The 23,640-nt window shown below is 42.5% G+C and overlaps 1 protein-coding gene across 6 annotated transcripts in view; it reads right to left on the minus strand.

The window, feature by feature from the left end:
- Positions 1 to 3,589: 3,589 nt before the first annotated feature.
- Positions 3,590 to 23,640, minus strand: part of TAF2 (TATA-box binding protein associated factor 2) — an 88,307-nt gene continuing 68,256 nt past the window's right edge. For 4 of the 6 annotated variants that reach the window (XM_070802971.1, XM_070802973.1, XM_070802976.1 and 1 more), the window contains 2 exons: positions 22,598 to 22,720; positions 3,590 to 4,937 (listed from right to left, as the gene is read on the minus strand). In XM_070802971.1, the coding sequence (XP_070659072.1) occupies positions 4,645 to 4,937; positions 22,598 to 22,720 (416 nt within the window). In that variant the 3' untranslated portion in view covers positions 3,590 to 4,644. The remainder of the gene's footprint in view (positions 4,938 to 22,597; positions 22,721 to 23,640) is intronic. The other 2 variants (XM_070802974.1, XM_070802972.1) reach the window with 1 other exon arrangement.

Genomic DNA, 23,640 nt, shown 5'->3' on the forward strand with positions numbered 1-23,640 from the left:
TGCTAGGACTGGAGCACATTTGACACGAAAAGTTTCGTTTACAGTAAAGTGGAAACCGAAGAGTCAGGAGAAGAGGATGGGAAAACAAAGGCACTTTCCGCTATTCACCAGACAAGGATTTCACTGTAAGAAGGATACTTTGATCAAAATGTCTTTTTAGGAGTTTACAAGACTTGGGTAGTAAAACAGCTGCTCTGTTCTCTCAAGAATCATCCAAAAGTAGTAAGGAGAATGTGAAACGAACTGTAAACTTCAACTTCTAAGAAATGAGAAGAAATTAGGAACACAAATCCACAACACATGAAGAACGACCAAACGCAGAGTGAAGCGTGGGGCAAGAGATGTTGACAAAGACACCCTCCCCTGCAGCTCTCAGGCAAACTTGGCAAGAAAAAGAAGTCAGACAAAAGGAGACGTCAGAAAATTTAGTGCACAGACATTAGAAAAGAGGTAATATAATTAGCCATCCTTTACAAATAGGATTATTTTCAAGTGAAACCCAAGTAATGCATTTAAAACATGACCCATTGCTGTATGGCACAAACCAAAACAATATTCTAATTATCCTTCAAATAAAAAGAAAAAAATTAAGAAAAAAATGCTGAGTATTTAGTAATGTGGCTGTGATGGTTAATTTTACATGTCAACTTGATGAGAGATGCCAAGAGATGCATGAATAACTGGTTAAATATTATTTCTGGCTGTGTCTGAGGGGGCTCAGGAAGAGACCAGCATGTGAATTGCTGGACTCATCGAAGCAGAAGGCCCTTCAGTGTTGGTGGGCGTCATCCAAGCCGGTGAGGCCTGAGCAGAGGACGACGGGGAGGGAGGTTAAATGCCCACTCCACCTGCATGTACGAGGGCTGGCACCGACCGTCTGCCCCCCGCATGTACAAGGTCTGGCACTGACCGTCTGCCCCCTGCGTGTACGAGGGCTGGCACGACCGTCTGCCCCTGCGTGTACGAGGGCTGGCACGACCGTCTGCCCCTGCGTGTATGAGGTCTGGCACTGACCGCCTGCCCCGTGCGTGTACGAGGGCTGGCACGACTGTCTGCTCCTGCGTGTACGAGGTCTGGCACGACCGTCTGCCCGTGTGTGTACGAGGTCTGGCACTGACTGTCTGCCCCCTGTGTGTACGAGGGCTGGCACGACCGTCTGCCCCTGCGTGTATGAGGTCTGGCACTGACCGTCTGCCCCTGCGTGTACGAGGTCTGGCACTGACTGTCTGCCCTCTGCGTGTACGAGGTCTGGCACTGACCGTCTGCCCCTGCGTGTACAAGGTCTGGCACTGACCGTCTGCCCCCTGCGTGTACGAGGTCTGGCACTGACTGACTGCCTTCTGCGTGTACGAGGTCTGGCACTGACCATCTGCCCCTGCAGTCCTGGTTCTCAGGCCTCCACACTGGACTGCACTCTACACCATGGACCCTTTGTCATTCTGGTCTTTGAACTACACCACTAGCTTTCCTGGGTCCCTGTCTAGAAGATAACAGGTTACACAACTTCTTAGCCTCCATGATCATCTGAGTAAATACTTTTTAAACAGATATATGTTGTTTCTCTGGAATTGATTAATACAGTAACAAGGCACAAAATTAGCATAAAAGACTAGATAACCTTATAATGAAAAAAAACACCACTTACAGAATACCAAATGAAAAAAAGTATTTATAATAAAGCTAAAAATAAATAGTATATTAATATTAATAGACAGTTACACTGATATCCCTAATAAGAATAATCAACCCTAAGATATCAATTCTAAGTTAACTCCTGATTTAAAACACAGCCAATATCAACCTACAAATGCAATTTCAGGGAAAGGCCAGGAAGACTCAAATATTAACACAGAAACATAAATCCACAACAATGGCAAAATTACAGGAATGGAAAATCAATCAGTGGAAGCCAGGGGGTGGGAGATGGGAGAGCGGACTACAAAAGAGCGACCTGAGGGAGTTTGGAGTCATGGGCCATGGTGGCTAGATACACAATTTCAAACATTTGTCAAAATCCACAGAAATGTACACACAAGGAATGAGTTCTACTGTATATAAATAAGTCAACCAGAAAAAAACGCACAACCCACAAGAACAGCCAAGAAACTCTGTAAGAGAAAAGTAATGAGGAGACAGTACATCAAAACATATCACAGTGTTACAATAATCTGAACAGTGTGGTACAGGCAGAAAGGGAAGAAACCCATGAAACCAGCTACAAAGCCCAAAAGTGAACCCAAATATATACAACACCTGCAAGTTAGAGAGTAAATCTGGAGTTTTAAACACATGGTATTGGGCATAGCATACTGGAAGGAAATAAAAAGTGGGTCCTTACCTCCTGCTGCTGCTGCTGCTAAGTCGCTTCAGTTGTGTCTGACTCTGTGTGACCCCACAGACGGCAGCCCACCAGGCTCCCCCATCCCTGGGATTCTCCAGGCAAGAACACTGGAGTGGGTTGCCATTTCCTTCTCCAATGCATGAAAGCGAAAAGTGAAAGTCAAGTCGCTCAGTCGTGTCCGACTCTTCGTGACCCCATGGACTGCAGCCCACCAGGCTCCTCCACCCATGGGATTTTCCAGGCAAGAGTACTGGAGTGGAGTGCCATTGCCTTCTCCAACTTACCTCCTACCTTCTATCAAAATAAATTCCAGATTGACTCTACTTGGATAAGGGACAGAAATCTGAAATTTAAGACTTTAAAACCAACAGAAAAAACTGGGAGAATTATTTTATAATTATGGAATAACAAAGACCTTTGTTGGTACAACACAAAATGCAGTAGTCATAGTGACTATTGGAGACCTACAGGGACTTCCCTGGTGGCTCAGGGCTGGACCCCAGGGTCCCGACGCAGGGTTCGGCCCCTGGCCAGGGAGCAAGGTCCTACTTGCCCCAACAAAGGTCAAAGACCAAAGATCCTGCATGTGGCAACTAAGAACTGCTGCAGCCAAATAAATTAAAAAAAAAAAACACAAAAACCTATATAAAAACTATACAAAGATAAAAATTTCTGCAAGTATCAATAATTTTAAAAACACATATGCTATATACCTGTATAAACTAGCTCTATACATGTAATACTGGCCACAGTAACTGCCTCTGGGGGAGAAGACTAAAGAAACTTACACTAGAAGTTTTATTATTTATGTGTAGTTAACTATAAAAATGAATTGTTTTCATTGTTTATATCTATCCACCAGGTTAAAGAACGGAAAGCTCACCATAAAAAATGTTCCTGATGAGAAACATCCAATGTAGATAACCAATTTAGAGATATGTATAGCAAGCAGCTCCTAGCACCACGCTTGCTATGTAAGAGGCCCTTAAATTACATAGGTAGCTATTACTCATCACTGACTTCATACCTCACATAATTATTTGAAATGTATCCTCCAATCATCTGAAAATACGTCTCTTCTGCTGAGAGGACTCTGTCGCCTCTGCCTACTGAAACCATTCTTCCTAACAGAGCCATCTCAAATCCTACCTATCCAAAAGCTCTCCTCAAACTTGTGAACAGGTGTATTATATACACACAGAAAGAGAAAGGCAACAAAAGCTATGAGAAAATACAACAGCAAAATGATCAATTTAAAAAGTTATTTATTAAACAAGTATATTTAAAAGTCCAATATTGCCAAATCCCTTTGAAACATCTATTCTGGGAAGAAGTATTCTGTCAAACTTTCTAAATGATAAGGGAAATGATAAAAATAGAACAGTAACATTTTAGGCAAACAATAAAGCACATGGTAAATTTAGAAATAAAAAAAAACACACAAATATACAAACTATTGAAGTATCAAACCAAAATGTTTTGTATGTTTTTAAATACTGCTGGTATACTCACGCTGAGGGTCAAAATGTCTACATTTACGCTTATGAACAGCATATAAACACCTTTTTAAGGTACCAACCTTAGATAAATAATTTTAGAATATGTATTGGGTGTATTAATTATGCACATTTGGTAAACATGTTCTACATATGAATGTATTCACTTATACTTAATGAAAAAAGGAAGTTATAATTTAAACATCTTGATTTGAGAACTGTGGATTTGGTAGTTTTGTCAAGTTCCAACAACATAATGACCAAATGTGCTATCAAAAAAGCCTTTTTTTTTTTTAAAGCTGCCTCTGAAAACTTCAGCATTAGTTTCTACGGTTAACAGATACATACAAAAACATGCAATAGAAGAGCCCTCTAGAAAAGCCTCTAGCCTTCAGTAGTTCCAAATGGTGCCACACAGTATTTCACTGGCAATAGTGCTTTTACCACAGGTTTGGCAGTAGCTTCTGTTTAAAACATAACTTTGTACCATAGTATCAATCAAAGGCTTTAAAACATAATTGACTTTGGCAGTACACATGGAGACCATGATGTGACGGGGGCTGCCCATGCAAATGAGGGCCTGGTGAAGCGTCTGCTCTGTGTGTGTGTTTCCAGGAAGAAACCGGATGAGATGGTTTACTCAGGACGATAAAACACATTTTCCTAATTAGGTTTCAATTGTATAAATAATATAAATCAAATGTTTAGAACTTGGTGACTTCTTCTTTCTTTCTATCATCTTCCCAGCTGACGAAGTGCTGGTTCTGTATGCTGCTCTGCACGCAGGGGCCGGTCCCCCGGCCCGGCTCAGTCTGACAGGGACGGGGAGCGCGCGGACCTGCCGCCGGCGGGGCTGGGGAAGGCGAGCGGCCCCCGGCCGCGCTCTCGGCCGTCCCGCCGGTGCTTGTGCTTGTGCTTGTGCTTGTGCTTCTTCTTCTTCTTCTTGTGCTCGTGGTGGTGGTGGTGGTGGTGCTCGCTGTGCTTGGAGGACGCGGGCTCCTTCCCGAACACCGACAGTGGAGCTGCCGCGGCCGCGTGCACACTCATCTCCAGAGGGGGCTGCTCCTTACCTTCAAGGTGAGAAACACTCACATGAATTCCTGTTGGTGACAAGGAAGGGGAACTCAAAGGGAGCTGGTGGCAGGACAGAAAAGACGACGGTTCATCGTGTCCATAGAAAAAACTAGGAATGGGAGAAGAATCCAACTGAGACATACAATTAGTTACACAAAGGTAACTTTTCAGCACTGTGACCGAGAGGTCAATATTTCAATTCCTTGCAGTCTATACAAATTATGATATAGACCAGTGTGCTATCAAACCATCTTCTGAAAATTAACATTTAATAGTTTAAAGTACTATGAAACAACAGTGACGAGATGTGTATGTTACAGATTAAGACCAGCACTGTCGATGGAAACACGGCTCCTTAACCACAGCTCTGCTGGCTGCCCGGGCGGGGAAGGCAGCTCTACAGGCATCCTTGGTCTCCCCGCACTCCGCAGACACAGAGCTGCTACACATGAACCACAAACGAAGCTGAGGCAACCCTGCCTTCAGCAAGGCCAGGGCAGCCGTGTCCCCACCAGCATTTGCTCACTTTGTGTCACTGTCACGTTTTGGTAATTTTTACAATATTTCAAAATATTTCCATCAGTGAAAAGACTGACTTGCTGAGGGCTCAGATGGTGGTTAGCATTTTTTGACTGAGGTATGTACACTTTGAAAGATACAACCCCAGTGCACACTTAACAGACAACAGTATAATATAAACATAACTTTCAGATGAAATGGAAAAACATTCAAGCATGTATTTTACCTCACCTAAAAATGGAGCACATGTCTTTGAAGGCTCTTTCTATTTCCAACGTTCTATCAATCTGGGGATCTATAATAGCGAGTAGTGTACAGAATTTCTTGCTTCTCCAGACCGTACAATCCTGGGGCCATACCCAGAGAATCCTCTTTCTGTGTGTTATCCTCGTTAATGGTATCATTCTACATGCAGCCAACTAAGAAAAAGGTCTTCCCTGGTAGCTCAGTGGTAAAGAATCTGCCCGCAATGCAGGAGATGCGTGTTTGATCCCTGGGTTGGGAAATCCCTTGGAGGAGGAAATGGCAACCACTCCAGGGACAGAGGAGCCTGGCAGGCTCCAGCCCACGGGGTCCCAAGAGTAAGATGCGACTTAGCAACTAAACTACTACCACCAGGAAAAAAACGCCTAAGAATCATCTCAGAGCCTCTCCCTTGTAGATCTAGTTGGTTACCAAGTCTCGTTTATTCTTACTTACCAGAATCTCTTAAATCTGCCCCTCTATCCTATCTGTACTAATTCAGACCACCTCATCTCACTCGGATCAGAGTACTAACCTATTAACTGGTTCTTCGCCTGGAGTGTCTTACACTTGGATCCACACCTTACATAGCTGCACAGCAGTGGTTCTAAACCAGGGGCAACTTTTCTCCCCAGGGGTTGTCTGACAACATCTGGAGACACTTTGGTTGTCAGAATTAGAGTGGGACAGCCCCCAACTGCAAATACTTCTCAGGGCCCAAAACGTCAATAGAGCTGGGGTTCAGAGACCCTGCTGCACAGCTATGTTCCTAAAAACCCTGACCATGATCACTTGTTTAAAGACTCAGGTAGTTCTACTGGCAGAAGAAAATCCTTAAGACTTCAGTGCATCAATTTCTGTGCGTATGTGTATATGTATCTACTTTAATATGTATATACATATGTACACACACACATACGTGTATTTACCCAAACTAGACCAAGTGTTTCACTAAAATGGACTCTAATGCAGTAGTTTCTTTTCTTTTTTAAAGCATAAATTCTCAGAGCTAATTTTGATCCAATCCAGCCTCAAGCCATGGGGTTTTTTTTTTTTTTCACCAAAAGAAGCATCACCAGAGAATTTTTCTAAAGATCAACTCTTAGCACTAATTTTACTGACAGCTTATAATCTGAATCTTGAATTTATCTTATCTTTCACCATTCCTTTCTACATGCTCTAGAACAGCCCTTTCACAACTCTGTGTATTTATTTGTAAATGTTATTCCTAGGCTTGGAATGGCCTTCCCTTATTTCTGGCCTGACCTGCATGTTCATTTAAAAAGTATCAGGAACTACATGGGAACTGGGAAAGTGGTGGTGAACTGGACCCATCTCAGCTCTCCTGGAGTTTACAGACTAGCAAAGAGAAACAAGTATCCCCGGATAATATGAGCAAAAAGACAAAACACAGAGTGAAACAGGCACGCAGCTGGAGACTTAGTTAGCAGTTAGGGCTGCCAGTGTGAATCAGAGAGAACCGCTGCAAGGAAGTAACATTTAAACTGTAATCTGAAGGAGGAGGAAGGAGAGGAAAAAAACATTTAGGTTCTTCAATAATCTACAACAGCTCAAATGTCATTTTGGAAGAAAGTTTTCACCAAACTTCCCCAAAAGAATTAGCTTCTACAACATAATACAGACGAGGAAATTAAGACCAGAGAAAGTAAGCAACTCGCCCAAAGTGGTGCTGGGAAATCTGAGCCACAAAACCTAACAGCCCGAAGGCAGAGCCACTCTCGGGACCACTCCGCCCGCGTGCACACGGCGGGCACACTGCGCACGCTCGCCTGTCTCTGGCCCCTCTCACGAGACTCGGCTCCTGGAGGACCGGCCTCACCTCTGCCTCCCAGGGTACCGCACAGTATCCAGCATCCTCCACTTCCCCACAACTTGCTCAATGAAGGAATTAGTGTCACAAATTCATGTAACTGTTGCATTTCTTTTTAAACAGGATGTCAGGTGAACTCAGTTGAACTAAATGCAATTTAAAGGCCACTGATTTTGAAGGGAGAGGAATAAACTGAAACTATTAGTTTAGAAACAGAAACTGTTACCGGCCGTTCATTAAACCGGTACTGGCGACTGTGCCTCGTGCCAGGCACTACTCCAGCGTTTTGGGACAAGTGTGCGTGCTTACACTCCTGTCCTCAGAGATTATCCACACCGTACTACCACAGAATTACAGGATTATAGTCATGATTTTTTGAACGCTAACACTAACACAAAAAAAGGATAGAGAGATTATATACAGGAGCTAGTTTGGGGACCTGGCATCTTTTGCAATAATTAGTGCCCAGAAAAAGAAAAAATTTGAGAGATATCTGATTTACAGTTAAATATGCTACTATATAATTTAAATTTTCATTTCAAATGAACTACATAACTGTATTCTCAATTCTATAAATATGGGAATACAAGTCCCTACCTAACAGAATACACATAGCCAAGTGACAAGGGAAGTAATAAAGCCTCACAGATTCCTTTCAGCCCTATCCATTATTTAGTCAGGCTACATCAACAGACTGCAAAGCTTCCCAACTGGCAGTCTGCACTGCTTGGAGGCTGAGGTCCTTTTCTTCACCGAGAGAAGTTTTATCATCCCATCCTAACACCTGCCAAGCTACTTGGATTGCAGAAAAGCCAATGATTATACAGGAAACTGCACTTCCCAGTAGAGGCAACTGCCAAGCACACAACTGAGTGTCTTCTTTTCCAGGGGATACTATTAACCACTTCAAAAGTAAAGTCAATCTCTTGTTTGGAGGTCTTACAACCTGCATTCAAGACATACTGACTATAAATCTTACATTTCTTGCATACCAAAACTACCAGATATCATCTCGTTATCAGTCAAAATGGCCATCATAAAAACATCTACCAACAATAAACGCTAGACAGGATGGGCACAAGGTAGGAACCCTCTTACCTTGTTGATGGGAACATAAACTGGTACAGTCACTATGGAAAACAGTATGAATGCTCTTTAAAAATCTAAACATATAGCACACCCACTCCTGGGCACACATCCACAGGAAAACATGGTCTGAAAGGATATGAGCACCCCAACAATCACTGCAGCAATGTTTGCAACAGCCAAGACGAGGGAAGCAACCTAAATGTCCTATTGACAGAGGAACAAATAAAGATGTGGTACATCTATACAATGGAATACCACTCAACCACGACAGAGGATGAGATGGCTGGATGGCATCACTGACTCGATGGACGTGTGTCTGAATGAACTCCGGGAGTTGGTGATGGACAGGGAGGCCTGGCATGCTGAGATTCATGGAGTCACAAAGAGTCGGACACGAATGAGCGGCTGAACTGAACTAAACTGAGAAGAGAGTCGTAATGCCATTTGCAGCAACGTGGATGGGCCTGGAGACTGTCATACTGAGTGAAGTAGGTCAGAGAAAGGAAATAACTGTATGATGCAGCTTATTTGAAGAGTCTAAAAGGGATGATACAAAATGAACTTATTTACAACGCAGAAATAGACGGAGAGACTTGGAGAACAAGCTTCTGGTCGCTGGGGTAGGTGGGGAGTGGGGACGACAGCTGGGGACTCTGGGATTGGAAAGTCGATCCTGCTGTGTTTGAAGTAGACAGCTAACAAGGGTCCAGCTGTGCAGCACAGGAACTCTGCCAAACACCGTGTAAGAAGTGAAGAAGAACAGATACGTGTGTGTGTGAGCGCGTCACTCTGCTGGACATCTGAAACTACTACAACACTGTCAATCAACTATCCTCTAACAGGAAATAAGAAGTTAAAGAAATTAAATAAATCCTGCATTTCTCTTGATTAGCATAAAGTCTACTAAGAAGACAATGGATTAGCTAGATCCAAGGATAAAGGTGTTAGGGACTAGGGCTCCCAGGACAAATGGCCGCTTGCAGGTCTGGATAGAATATTTACAAGATGAGCCTGACACATCAGGTGTAATAGTAGAAAGGAAGTTAAACGTCTACTCGAAAACGTAAGAGTCAACTTAAGGGGTTCTCACCAATTGAAGTTGGAAAAATTTGAATACTGATAAAGATAATAACTTCTAATGACTAGAAGTGACTGATCACCACTGGAGGATGTTAGCCAATTTACTATTTTGAAACTGACTAAATACACAAACAGGGAGGCCTGGCGTGCTGCGATTCATGGGGTCGCAAAGAGTCGGACACGACTGAGCGACTGAACTGAACTGAAATACACAAAGAGAATCAAGTCTTTTCTTTCCTTGGCTATATGAGCTATCCCAATGGATAACACAGATCACCCAGCTTCACAGAAATAATCAACTTATAAATAAAAACAGAAAGATGAATTAGAATATCACAATCTTGCAATCCTTACTGAATTAATGGACGGATGCTTTGAATGTATTAGTGGCTAATCTCATATAAAAAGTCAACTAGACATGGTGCACTTCCAGATGGAAGAACACACCACCATCCGAAAACCTGAATCCAATTAAGCTTCCAGATACAACTACAAATTTAAAGGAAATACAGAGGACTCTAACATTTTAATTATACCACAGGTATACAATTAGCAAAACACAGACTTGAAAACTACAGATCAAAACTCTGGTGTTTACAACAAATACATTGTAAAGGGGGAAAAAGAAAAAAAAGATGGACTGGAAACGTTTAATTTTAAAGATGTAAAGGATGTATCTGCCAACTGCTTATGTGGACAAGGATTCAAACAAATAAAGCATTAAAAATAATGGCATTTATAACTCAACTGAAATGTACACAATGACTGAATATTTAATGATACAAAAAACCTTTATATTTTAAAGTACAAGAATATTATCATGGTTATCAGTTTTTAAAGTCCTTATCTTTTACAGACACACACAGAATTATTTATGCATAAAATGTGAGATTTGTTTCAAAATTATTGAGAAGGGTAGAAACAGGGTGGCTATAGATTAAACAAGACTGATCATTTCTGTAGCTAAGTAAAGGTTAGAGGAGGTTCTTTATACTACTCTGACAACTTCACAGTTCCAATAAAATCATTTTTTAAAAAGAACAAGACAAATTAGCACTATCTGTAAAAATGATTAAATGCTTATATTTTTAATTTAGAAAGTTCATTCCTAGAAACATATCCTACAGATGTGCTCATGCATAAGTGCAAAGAAATATATACAAAAATACTCATTAGACTAGATCAGATAAAACCCAGAATTACTCTATCATCATACTAACCTTCAGCTCTTTTAAGTTTTCATTTATATAGACAATATATATTTTTTGTTTAATTTCTTTTCTGAATAATTTTTACCAGGTCTAATTCAACATGGTAAGAAAGTACAACTTCTCTCTCATGTGAACCGGTTCTAACAGTCAGATGTGAGCTTACTTTCATACTAGCATCATGATGTGTTATTCCACAGAATCTCTATTGGAAAAAATGTGTCTATTACCATCCCCATGATATGAACAGTAACATGCACAACTCCACATACCAATCATTTTAGGGGTTTACAAGATGCCTCAGCACTTGTCCACTCACGGTTAGGCAATACTCACTTAAAAGCTAATGAAAGCCCTTTTAAACTAAAGCCCTGTGCTATTCACCTGAAACTAACACAACACTGTAAACTGACTAAACTCCAAAATAAAACAAAAATTAAAAAATAAAGTTAATGACAGCACTTTTAGTGACTCAAAACATATGTCTATATTGCAGACAGAAGAGACTTCAGGAAAAGAAGATACAAGTAATTCACAACACTGTAATTTGCCCATTTCAAGTTACAGAGAAAGAACACAACAGACGTTCAGTTTTGTTGTCCATCTAACATAAAGTCTTTCCTAGAGGCCTGCGAGTTCACTGTGGATAAGGGTTAGCTGCAGTCAATTTAACAAATGCAAAACAAACAGAAGAGGTGTTTAAGACAATCTTAATGTAGAAGCTTTCCAGCCCATTTGATAAAAGTGCTGATAACAGTGAGTACCCTGCTAATTCCATTAAGTTCATCACATTGGGTATATGTTTATATTTAACACAAAACCTGCAGTTTCTGTTAGGAAAAGTCTGAAGTCTGTTTTTCGGGCTCTTCAAATTTAAAAAAAAGTGTAGAATTGTGTCATTATAATTTAAAGAAAAAAATCCAAGTCTTTTTTTAGTTTCAGAAGAAAGAACTCTAGTCTTCCCCCCGCCCCGCCCCCCCCACCCGCCAAAAAAACCCCACAGGATTTCTGTACCATGACAGTGCCTTTCTGACTGTTAGGTAACCAGCAACCCCTTCTCAGCACTGCAGGAGGTCTGCTCCTCCCTTCCGGCAGAAAGCAACCCCAGGGGTTGGTTCCCCTCAGCCCCTCCTGTCACGCCCCTCCCTTGCTCCCAGTGCAGCCCCAGGCGTGGGCATGGCGGGGGGAGGGGAGGGGAGGGGGCGCCGGGCCGAGGAGAGGCGCGCACAGCGCACCCAGCCCCGCAGCCCGCCGCCGCCGCCGCCGCTTCCCTCCCCAGCTCGGGAGAAGGTCAAGTAAAATGACGATGAACACTCCTGCTGCTCCTCTGTTCTTACCCCAAGTGGCTGAACTCACCAAACATACTCTACCCCTGCCCTAAAACAATCCCTTCCAGGGACGGGGGAGCCTGGTGGGCTGCCGTCTATGGGGTTGGACTGGGTTGCACAGAGTCCGACACGATTGAAGTGACTTAGCAGCAGCAGCAGCAGCAGCAGCAGCAGTGAGTGCAAGGGGGAGGGGTTGGAGAGCACATGGTGACCTCTGCTCTCCTTGGCAAGGTCCATCCCTCCCAGATGATGTCTGCACACATCCCAGCTCTCAGCGGACATCCGGCGGGCCCGCCCTAGGGCAGCCAGCTCAGAAACAGCGAGCGCCAAGCCTGGAGCCCAAGGAGACAGCGTAAATGAGGAAGCAGACTGCCCAGTGGAACACAAAAGGGACCAATGGAGTGGAAAGCACATCCCAGCCTAAAGCACCTCAGTTAACTCTTTTTCTAAGAGAAGCTGGAAATGTAAATCTTTATCTGTAATCTCTTCATTTTTAGTCAACTACTTCAAAAATTTTTTAAGAATTCTATAGTCAAATAAAAGGTGCTTTAGTTGGATGAGCTTGAATAAGGCCCTGCAAACCTACTTGTGAACTTTTATCTAGAATCACCAGCGATCTGAGAGAGCTCACTGTGCCCCTCACCAACACTATGAGCCTCCCTGCCAGAACCCCAGGCCAAGGTCGCTACCACAGCAGGAGACCCCCAGCTTCTGTTCCTCTTTTACTGCCATCATCATCTGGGCTGGGTTAAAGCTGTGCTTCTAACATTCCAAAATACAAAAGATCTTCACAACCAAGATAATCATGGTGGTGTGATCACTCACCTAGAGCCAGACATCTTGAAATGTGAAGTCAAGTGGGCCTTAGAAAGCATCACTATGAACAAAGCTAGTGGAGGTGATGGAATCCCAGTTGAGCTATTTCAAATCCTGAAAGATGATGCTGTGAAAGTGCTGCACTCAATATGCCAGCAAATTTGGAACACTCAGCAGTGGCCACAGGACTGGAAAAGGTCAGTTTTCATTCCAATCCCAAAGAAGGGCAATGCCAAAGAATGCTCACACTACCACACAATTGCACTCATCTCACACGCTAGTAAAGTAATGCTCAAAATTCTCCAAGCCAGGCTTCAGCAATACGTGAACTGTGAACTTCCTGATGTTCAAGCTGGTTTTAGAAAAGGCAGAGGAACCAGAGACCAAAGTGCCAACATCTGCTGGATCATGGAAAAAGCAAGAGAGTTCCAGAAAAACATCTATTTCTGCTTATACTGACTATGCCAAAGCCTTTGACTGTGTGGATCACAATCAACTGTGGAAAATTCTTTAAGAGATGGGAATACCAGACCACCTGACCTGCCTCTTGAGAAACCTATATGCAGGTCAGGAGGCAACAGTTAGAACTGGACATGGAACAACAGACTGGTTCCAAATAGGAAACGGAGTACGTCAAGGCTGTATATTGTCACCCTGCTTATTTAACTTCTATGCAGAGTACATCATGAGAAACGCTGGGCTGGATGAAGCACAAGCTGGAATCAAGATTGCCGGGAGAAATATCAATAACCTCAGATATGCAGATGACAACCACCCTTATGGCAGAAAGTGAAGAGGAACTAAAAAACCTCTTGATGACAGTGAGAGTGTAAAAGTTGGCTTAAAGCTCAACAATCAGAAAACTAAGATCATGGCGTCTGGTCCTATCACTTCATGGGAAATAGATGGGGAAACAGTGGAAACAGTGTCAGACTTTATTTTTTGGGGTTCCAAAATCACTGCAGATGGTGATTGCAGCCATGAAATAACTTACTTACTTCCAAGCTTACTCCTTGGAAGGAAAGTTATGACCAACCTAGATAGCATATTCAAAAGCAGAGACATTACTTTGCCAACAAAGGTCTGTCTAGTCAAGGCTATGGTTTTTCCAGTGGTCACGTATGGATGTGAGAGTTGGACTGTGAAGAAAGCTGAGTGCCAAAGAACTGATGCTTTTGAACTGTGGTGTTGGATAAGACTCTTGAGAGTCCCTTGGACTGCAAGGAGATCCAACCAGTCCATTCTAAAGATCAGCCCTGGGTATTCTTTGGAAGGAATGATGCTAAAGCTGAAACTCCAGTACTTTGGCCACCTCATGCGAAGAGTTGAGTCACTGGAAAAGACTCTTGCTGGGAGGGATTGGGGGCAGGAGGAGAAGGGGACGACAGAGGATGAGACGGCTGGATGGCATCACCGACTCAATGGCCTTGAGTCTGAGTGAACTCCGGGAGTTGGTGATGGACAGGGAGGCCTGGCGTGCTGTGATTCACGGGGTTGCAAAGAGTCGGACACGACTGAGCGACTGAACTGAACTGAGTGCCCTTTCTCTTAGAAACACTGTTAACACACAGTGGCTGGGTTTGATACTTCTATTCTTCTGTATAGTGTAAGGTAAAAAGGGTTTTTGTTGGCTCGTTTGGGAAAGTTACCTATCAAATACAACAACATGTCTACCGGAAACCTGTTTTTAGAATTCCAAAGTAAAATACAGGTATGAGTTAAACTTTTGGAACACTATCATTTGTAATATGAATGTTTTCTAAATTCTTATAACGTCACTGATGAATTTTAAGACTTGCTCAGTGGTCACTGGTGCTTCCCTGGTGGCTCAGATGGTAAAGAATATGCTTGCATTGCAGGGGAGACCCTGGTTTGATCCCTGGGTCAGGAAGAATCCCTAAAGGAGGGAACGGCTACCGACTCCATTATTCTTGCCTTAAGAATTCCATGGACAGAGGAGCCTGGCAAGCTACAGCCCATGGGGTCGAAAAGAATGAATCATGACTGAACGACTAACCACTTCAGTGGTCACAGGGTACAGCAGAAATATATTTAAGGGAAATTACAAAGGCAAATTAAAGAATATATTCAAAACTAAATTTTACAGATCAGTCCATATAACACACTGGTGACATACGAGGACCCCACACTGAGGCAACCAAGGCCAAAGTGTCAGCGCCTTCGTGCTCCTCACCACAGCGCTCTCCTCTCCTCTCCAGGCGTTCCGTATGATGCTACGAGGACTGAAAATGCCAAGAGGTTCCACAATAGGTAAAAAGGTATTTTTAAAGCACTGTAAAACAACGATACACAGGTACACTGGTGGACACAAAACGGTGGTAAGATTTGCTCCTGTACATAGGCTAGTATGCATATCACTAGGAAAAACCAAACAAACTCACTCAGATTTCTCACTAGAGTAAGAATTTATTAGACGGAATTTATTTTTTTAAAGGCATGGAAGGTAGGTGGAAGTGTCACTCTCTAATCATATCAGATTGAGGTTTGAAATGCCCTAAGCGTTGTCATTTTAAAAGATGTAGAAAATTTTTCATGTCTGATAAAATCTTAGTAAGTATAAGGATAACAAAGCACAATTATTCCAAACCCCAAAACAAAACCAGAGAATACAAAATTGGCAAGGGAGGGCCAAGCAACGTCAAGATTCATGCATTAAAGCTAAGTGCTAAAGTCTCCAGCTGACTTCCTTCTGAAACACACTCCGTGAGCAACTGTTACAACAAATGACAACAGCACACAGAGAGACACGGCAACCAGCAGTCCAGGCCTCAGATGCACACACAGAGACGGCAACCAGCAGTCCAGGCCTCAGACACCAAAGTACTTTGAGGTGCAGCTTCTGTTAAAGTCTCCTACTCATCACAGCTGGCCCCTAAGCTCCTCAAGGCAATAAACAGTTACTCTTCTGTTTATATGATAAAAACATGGTTTATGTAAGCAAAATCCATCAGTTGGCATCGGGAAGCCTGACTAATGACTTTTGGAAAAAGTATTCTTTACAAACGCTTTTGCTTATGTATCTTGGTTTTACTCCCTGTCCCTCCAAAACCTGAAGGCTGAGTCTCCCTTCATCAGCATCACTTGTTTACCCTATTTGGACGACAATCTTCATTTTGTAAGAATAAGAACAGAGTAAACAGAAGACAATGTAAAACAGTCAAAGTAGGTAACACTCACACCTGAACGCAATTCTTTCGTAAACCTAAGTCCAGTAAGTATGAAATAATTTAAAAGACAAAATATGTTAGTCTTCTAGGTATATACAGCATCAAGTCTCCATGACTGATCATGAATGATGAACTGTAAAAACCGTCATGGGGAGGGTGAGAGGAGAGATAAGTTGACTATTTTATAAAATTATAAAGGTATAGATCTGATAGTTTCTAGGGAAGCTGACATTTTTCAAACTAGAATATTCTTAGAGAAAGCACTGCAAGGAAGGAGTAAAATGTTACATCATAGGTATCTTTAAACGGCATAATGCAGAGCTGGAGCGGCAAGTGGCCAAGAGGAAATACCCACGTCCAAGGTCAGAGACACCCCAGTAAGACGGCAGACGCTGACAGAGGGCATTAGAGAGCAGACAGACAGAAACCACAGTCACAGACAACTAGCCAATCTGATCACACGGACCACAGCTTGTCTAACTCAATCAAACTATGAGCCATGCCCTTTAGGGCCACCCAAGACGGACGGGTCATGGTGGAGAGTTCTGACAGAACGCAGTCTATGGAGAAGAGAATAGCAAACCACTTCAGTATTCCTGCCTTGAGAACCCCATGAGCAGTGTGAAAAGGCAAGAAGATAGGACCCTGAAAGATGAACTCCTCAGGTCGGGAGGTGCCCAATATGCTACTGGAGATCAGTGGAGAAATAACTCCAGAAAGAATGAAGCGATGGAGCCAAAGCAAAACAACACCCAGTTGTGGATGTGACTGGTGACAGAAGCAACATCCAATGCTCTAAAGAGCAATATTGCACAGGAACCTGGAATGTCAGGTCCATGAATCAAGGCAAACTGGAAGTGGTCAAACAAGAGATGGCAAGAGTGAATGTCGACATTCTAGGAATCAGCTAACTCAAATGGACTGGAATGGGTGAATTTAACTCAGATGACCATTATATCTACTACTGTGGGCAGGAATCCCTTAGAAGAAATGGAGTAGCCATCATGGTCAACAAAAGAGTCCGAAATGCAGTACTTGGATGCAATCTCAGAAATGACAGAATGATCTCTGTTCGTTTCCAAGGCAAACCATTCAATATCACAGTAATCCAAGTCTATGCCCCGACCAGTAACTCTGAAGAAGCTGAAGTTGGATGGTTCTATGAAGACCTACAAGTCCTTTTAGAACACCCCCAAAAGATATCCTTTTCATTATAGGGGACTGGAATGCAAAAGTAGGAAGTCAAGAAACACCTGGAGTAACAGACAAATTTGGCCTTGGAGTACAGAATGAAGCAGGGCAAAGGCTCACAGAGTTTTGCCAAGAGAACACACTGGTCATAGCAAACACCCTGTTCCAACAACTCAAGAGAAGACTCTATACAGGGACATCACCAGATGGTCAACAGAGAAATCAGACTGATTATATTCTTCGCAGCCAAAGATTGAGAAGCTGTATACAGTCAGCAAAAACAAGACTGGGAGCTGACTGTGGCTCAGATCATGAACTCCTTATTGCCAAATTCAGACTTAAATTGAAGAAAGTAGGGAAAACCACTAGACCATTCAGGTATGACCTAAATCAAATCCCTAACGATTATACAGTGGAAGTGAGAAATAGATTTAAGGAAATAGATCTGATATAGACAGAGTGCCTGATGAACTATGGACGGAGGTTTGTGATATTATACAGGAGACAGGGATCAAGACCAACCCCAAGAAAAAGAAATGCAAAAAGGCAAAATGCCTATCTGAGGAGGAATTACAAATAGCTGTGAAAAGAACAGAAGTGAAAAGCAAAGGAAAAAAGGAAAGATATAAGCATCTGAATGCAGAGTTCCAAAGAACAGCAAGGAGAGATAAGAAAGCCTTCCTCAGCGATCATGCAAAGAAATAGAGGAAAACAACAGACTAGGAAAGACGAGAGATCTCTTCAAGAAAATCAGAGATACCAAGGGAACATTTCATGCAAGGATGGGCTCAATAAAGGACAAAAATGGTATGGACCTAACAGAAGCAGAAGATATTAAGAAGAGGTGGCAAGAATACATGGAAGAACTGTACAAAAAAGATCTTCACGACCAAGATAATCACGATAGTGTGATCACTCACCTACAGCCAGACATCCTGGAATGGGAAGTCAAGTGGGCCTTAGAAAGCATCACTACGAACAAAGCTAGTGGAGGTGATGGAATTCCAGTTGAGCTATTTCAAATCCTAAAAGATGCTGCTGTGAAAGTGCTGCACTCAATATACCAGCAAATTTGGAACACTCAGCAGTGGCCCGAGGACTAGAAAAGGTCAATTTTCATTCCAATCCCAAAGAAAGGCAATGCCAAAGAATGCTCAAACTACCACACAATTGCACTCATCTCACATGCTAGTAAAATAATGCTCAAAATTCTCCAAGCCAGGCTTCAACAGTACGTGAACTGTGAGCTTCCAGATGTTCAAGCTGGATTTAGAAAAGGCAGAGGAACCAGAGATTAAGTTGCCAACACCCGATGGATCACTGAAAAGGCAAGAGAGTTCCAGAAAAACATCTATTTCTGCTTTACTGACTATGCCAAACCTTTGACTGTGTGCATCACAACAAACTGTGGAAAATTCTGAAACAGATGGGAATACCAGACCACCTGACCTGCCTCTTGAGAATCTGTATGCAGGTCAGGAAGCAACAGTTAGAACTGGACATGGAACAACAGACTGGTTCCAAATAAGAAAAGGAGGACATCAAGGCTGCATATTGTCACCCTGCTTATTTAACTTCTATGCAGAGTACATCATGAGAAACGCTGGGCTGGATGAAGCACAAGCTGGAATCAAGATTGCCGGGAGAAATATCAATAACCTCAGATATGCAGATGACACCACCCTTATGGCAAAAAGCGAAGAAGAAATAAAGAGCCTCTTGATGAAAGTGAAAGAGGACAGTGAAAAAGCTGGCTTAAAGCTCAACATTCAGAAAACTAAGATCATGGCATCCAGTCCCATCACTTCATGGGAAATAGATGGGGAAACAGTGGAAACAGTGTCAGACTTTATTTTTGGGGGCTCCAAAATCACTGCAGATGGTGAGTGCAGCCATGAAATTAAAAGACGCTTACTCCTTGGAAGGAAAGTTATGACCAACCTAGTGAGTGAGTAAAGTCACTCAGTCCTGTCAGAATCTTTGCCATCCCATGGACTATAGCCCACCAGGCTCCTCCGTCCATGGGATTCTCCAGGCAAGAATACTGGAGTGGGTTGCCATTTCTTTCTCCAGGGGATCTTTCCAACCCAGGAATCGAACCCAGGTCTCCCGCATTGCAGGCAGATGCTTTAACCTCTGAGCCACCAGGGAAGCCTTGACCAACCTTGACAGCATATTAAAAAGCAGAGACATTATTTTGCCAACAAAGGTCTGTCTAGTCAAGGCTGTGGTTTTTCCAGTGGTCATGTATGGATGTGAGAGTTGGACTGTGAAGAAAGCTGAGTGCCAAAGAACTGATGCTTTTGAACTGTAGTGTTGGAGAAGACTCTTGAGAGTCCCTTGGACTGCAAGGAGATCCAACCAGTCCATCCTAAAGGAGATCAGCCCTGTGTGTTCTTTGGAAGGACTGATGTTGAAGCTGAAAGTCCAATACTTTGGCCACCTGATGCGAAAAGCTGACTCATTTGAAAGGACCCTGATGCTGGGAAAGATTGAAGGCGGGAGGAGAAGGGGATGACAGAGGATGAGATGGTTGGATGGCATCACTGATTCGATGGACATGAATTTGGGTGGACTCTTGGGAGTTGGTGATGGACAGGGAGGCCTGGCGTGCGGCAGTCCATGGGGTTGCAAAGAGCTGGACACAACTGAGTGACTGAACTGAACTGAGCTGAAATGGCATAAGAGGGGACAATTTTTACCCCTCTCTTCTACGATTTCAAAGTTTTATATAATAGGAGCATATTATTTTTGAAATAGCAAAAAGTGTAATTTAAAAGTCTTTAAGTCAAAGCAATTTTAAGGAAGAAATGTGAAGCTGGAGAAATCAGGCTCTGTGACTTCAGACTATACTCCAAAGCCACAGTAAACGAAATAGTATGGTGCTGGCACAAAGACAGAAATAGAAATCATTGGAACAGGATAAACATCCAGAAATAAACCCTTGCGCCTACAGTCAATTAACCTCTTACAAAGGAGGCCAGAATATACAATGGAGAAAAGACAGTCTTTTTAGTAAGTGGTGCTGAGAAAACTGGGCTCCCTAGAAAAGAATGAAATTAAACCATTGTCTAATACCAAATACAACAGCAAACTCAAAATGGATTAAGGATCTAAATGTAAGACCAGATACTATAAAACTCCTCAAAGAAAATGATAGAATGATCCTAGACAGAACACTCTATGACATAAATCACAGCAATATCTTTTTGTATCCTATCCTAGAGTAATGGAAATAAAACCAAAAATAAACAAATGGACCTTAAAAGCTTTTGCACAGCAAATGAAAAGACAACCTACAGAATGGGAGAAAATATCTGCAAACTATGTGATAAGGGATTAATTTCCCAAATATACAAACAGCTCACATAGATCAGTGTCAAAAAAACAAACAATTCAATTAAAAAACTGGGCATAAAATCTAAATAGACACCTGTGCAAAAAAGACATACAGATAGCCAACAGGCACACGAAAAATGCTCAACATCACTAATTATTAGAGACATGTAAATCAAAACTAAAATGAGGTATCACCCCACTCTAGTCGGAATCAAGTGAAGTCGCTCAATCGTGTCTGACTCTTTGCGACCCCATGGACTGTAGCCTACCACGCTCCTCCATCCATGGGATTTTCCAGGCAAGAGTACTGGAGTGGATTGCCATTTCCTTCTCCAGAGGACCTTCCCGACCCAGGGATCGAACCCGGGTCTTCTGCATTGTAGGCAGACGCTTTACCGTCTCAGCCACCAGTGGAAATGCTATGCTATGCTGTTTCCGACTCTGTGCGATCCCATAGACGGCAGCCCACCTGGCTCCCCCGTCCCTGGGATTCTCCAGGCAAGAACACTGGAGTGGGTTGCCATTTCCTTCTCCAATGCATCAAAGTGGAAAGTGAAAATGAAGTCGCTCAGTCGTGTCCGACTCTTAGCGACCCCATGGATTGCAGCCTAACAGGCTCCTCCGTCCAGTGGGAATAACCATCATCAAAAGTCTGCTACTGCTGCTGCTGCTAAGTCACTTCAGTTGTGTCCGACTCCGTGCGACCCCATAGATGGCAGCCCACCTGGCTCCCCCGTCCCTGGGATTCTCCAGGCAAGAACACTGGAGTGGGTTGCCATTTCCTTCTCCAATGCATGAAAGTGAAAAGTGAAAGTCAAGTCGCTCAGTCGTGTCCGACCCTCAGCGACCCCATGGACTGCAGCCCACCAGGCTCCTCCATCCATGGGAGTTTCCAGGCAAGAGTACTGGAGTGGGGTGCCATTGCCTTCTCCGTCAAAAGTCTACTTACATTAAATGCTAGAGAGGGTGTGGAGAAAAAAGAACCCTCCCACAGTACTGATGAGACTACAAATTAGTAGAACTACTATGGAGAACAGTATGAAGGTTCCTTAGAAAACTAAACACAGAGTTATCATATGATTCAGCAGCAATCCCACTCCTGGGCATATATCTGGAGAAAAGCATAATTCCAAAAGATACATACACTCCAGCGTTCATTAGCAACACTATTTACAAATGGCCAAGACACGGAAGCAACCCAAATATCCAGGGACAAATGAATGGATAAAGATGTGGACTACCTTGGACTATTACTCAGCCATGAAAAAGAACAAAATAATGCCATCTGCAGCAACACGGATGGCCCAGAGATCATCACACTGAGAAAAGGCCAGAGAAAGACAAATGTATGATATTATTTATATATGCTATATATATATATATACACCAATGAACTTATTTACAGAACAGAAACAGACCCATAGACACAGAAAACAAATCTGTGGTTACCACAGGGGAAATGGGGGAAGGCGCAGACTAGAGCGTGGGATGAACAGACACACTACTGTACAGGAGACAGATGACCAGCACGGGCCTGCTACACACACAGCGCAGGGACCAGCGCTCCGCACTCTGTAATAACCATGTGATCCGAAAAGGAACGCGCATACACTTAACAGAGTCACTGTGCTGTACGTCTCTGAAGCTAACACAACACTGTGAATCAAAAATAATTCAAAAAAATATACATGCAGCTTGTGTTTGAAAAAAGAAGTCTGTTAGATAATATAGTAATGAAAAGCAAGTCCTCAGGTCTATAGTTTTTAATGTATTCTTTACATTGATGGGAGAAACTTTATGAAGTTTATAGATTCGTTCTTGAGCAAAATAACGACGACAGTCATAGTACTTTACCTGTTCCCTTCCGTGGGAGTTCCATATTCCACTGGGGCTTTGTGGTGGGCGTGCCATCACAGCCTGCTGAGTGCTGGGGTATCAGAGCAGATCGAGAGTTAGCTGGCCGATATTTGGAGAGCCCTAAGATGCAAAAAGAGGAAACCGGGGATTTATTTCTTTACTTCCAAAAAGAAGAAAACAGTCTACCTTAAAACCAGTTATCAGTTCAACAGTAAAACTCTAATAATAAAAAGGATATTATTTTTTAAAACTACTGAAAAATCCCACTTGATTTAATCCTTTGTCATGGTTCTAATATACTTAAGTTTGAGAAAAATAAATGTTCAAGAAAGACAGTTCACCTGAATGAACTGCTGCACACATAAACTGGAGTTTATATTCTGGAGCAGAACCATGTCATGTCACGGTTTTTATTATTTATGTGGAACTTTGCATCCAGTTAAGCATGCCTGTTCTCCCCAAAATTTATTAATAAATTCCATTATAATATTTAACTGACAGATCAAAATAATTTAGGGATTGTACAGATATTTGAAACATGGAATGTTCCAGTGGTAAGCCATGAAGAGTGCTGTCATACCAGGAGACCCAGGCTCTAAGTCCAATCATCCAGATCAGACCAACAGTCCTCTGCTTGTGTCTCACTTTCATGCGTCACACGAAAAGTCTAGGATTGGGATCTAGCACTGAGTTGGCTATTACCTGGGTATGTCATTGAGGGCAAATTATTTAATATATCTCTGGTTAAATTTACTTATCCATAAAATGGACAGAATAGAAAAATAATTGTTAAGACTGCTTATGGTTATGAAAGCCAAAGAATTCATGACCTTTCCGTTTTCAAATATAATTAGGTTCATATTCTTTTTGATGCCAATTCTCAAATTCTACTAGTTCATCCCAGATTTTACTAGATAGTAAAAAAGGTCTTACAAACAAAACTAAACAAAAAACCAAACAAAACGCAACCAAGGTGGGTAAGGGAGAGTTGTACAAATATAACATGTTTTAAAAAAAGCCATTCAAACACAAAGATCATA

The sequence above is a fragment of the Bos indicus genome, chromosome 14 (assembly GCF_029378745.1).
Source record: "Bos indicus isolate NIAB-ARS_2022 breed Sahiwal x Tharparkar chromosome 14, NIAB-ARS_B.indTharparkar_mat_pri_1.0, whole genome shotgun sequence".
Taxonomy (NCBI): domain Eukaryota; kingdom Metazoa; phylum Chordata; class Mammalia; order Artiodactyla; family Bovidae; genus Bos; species Bos indicus.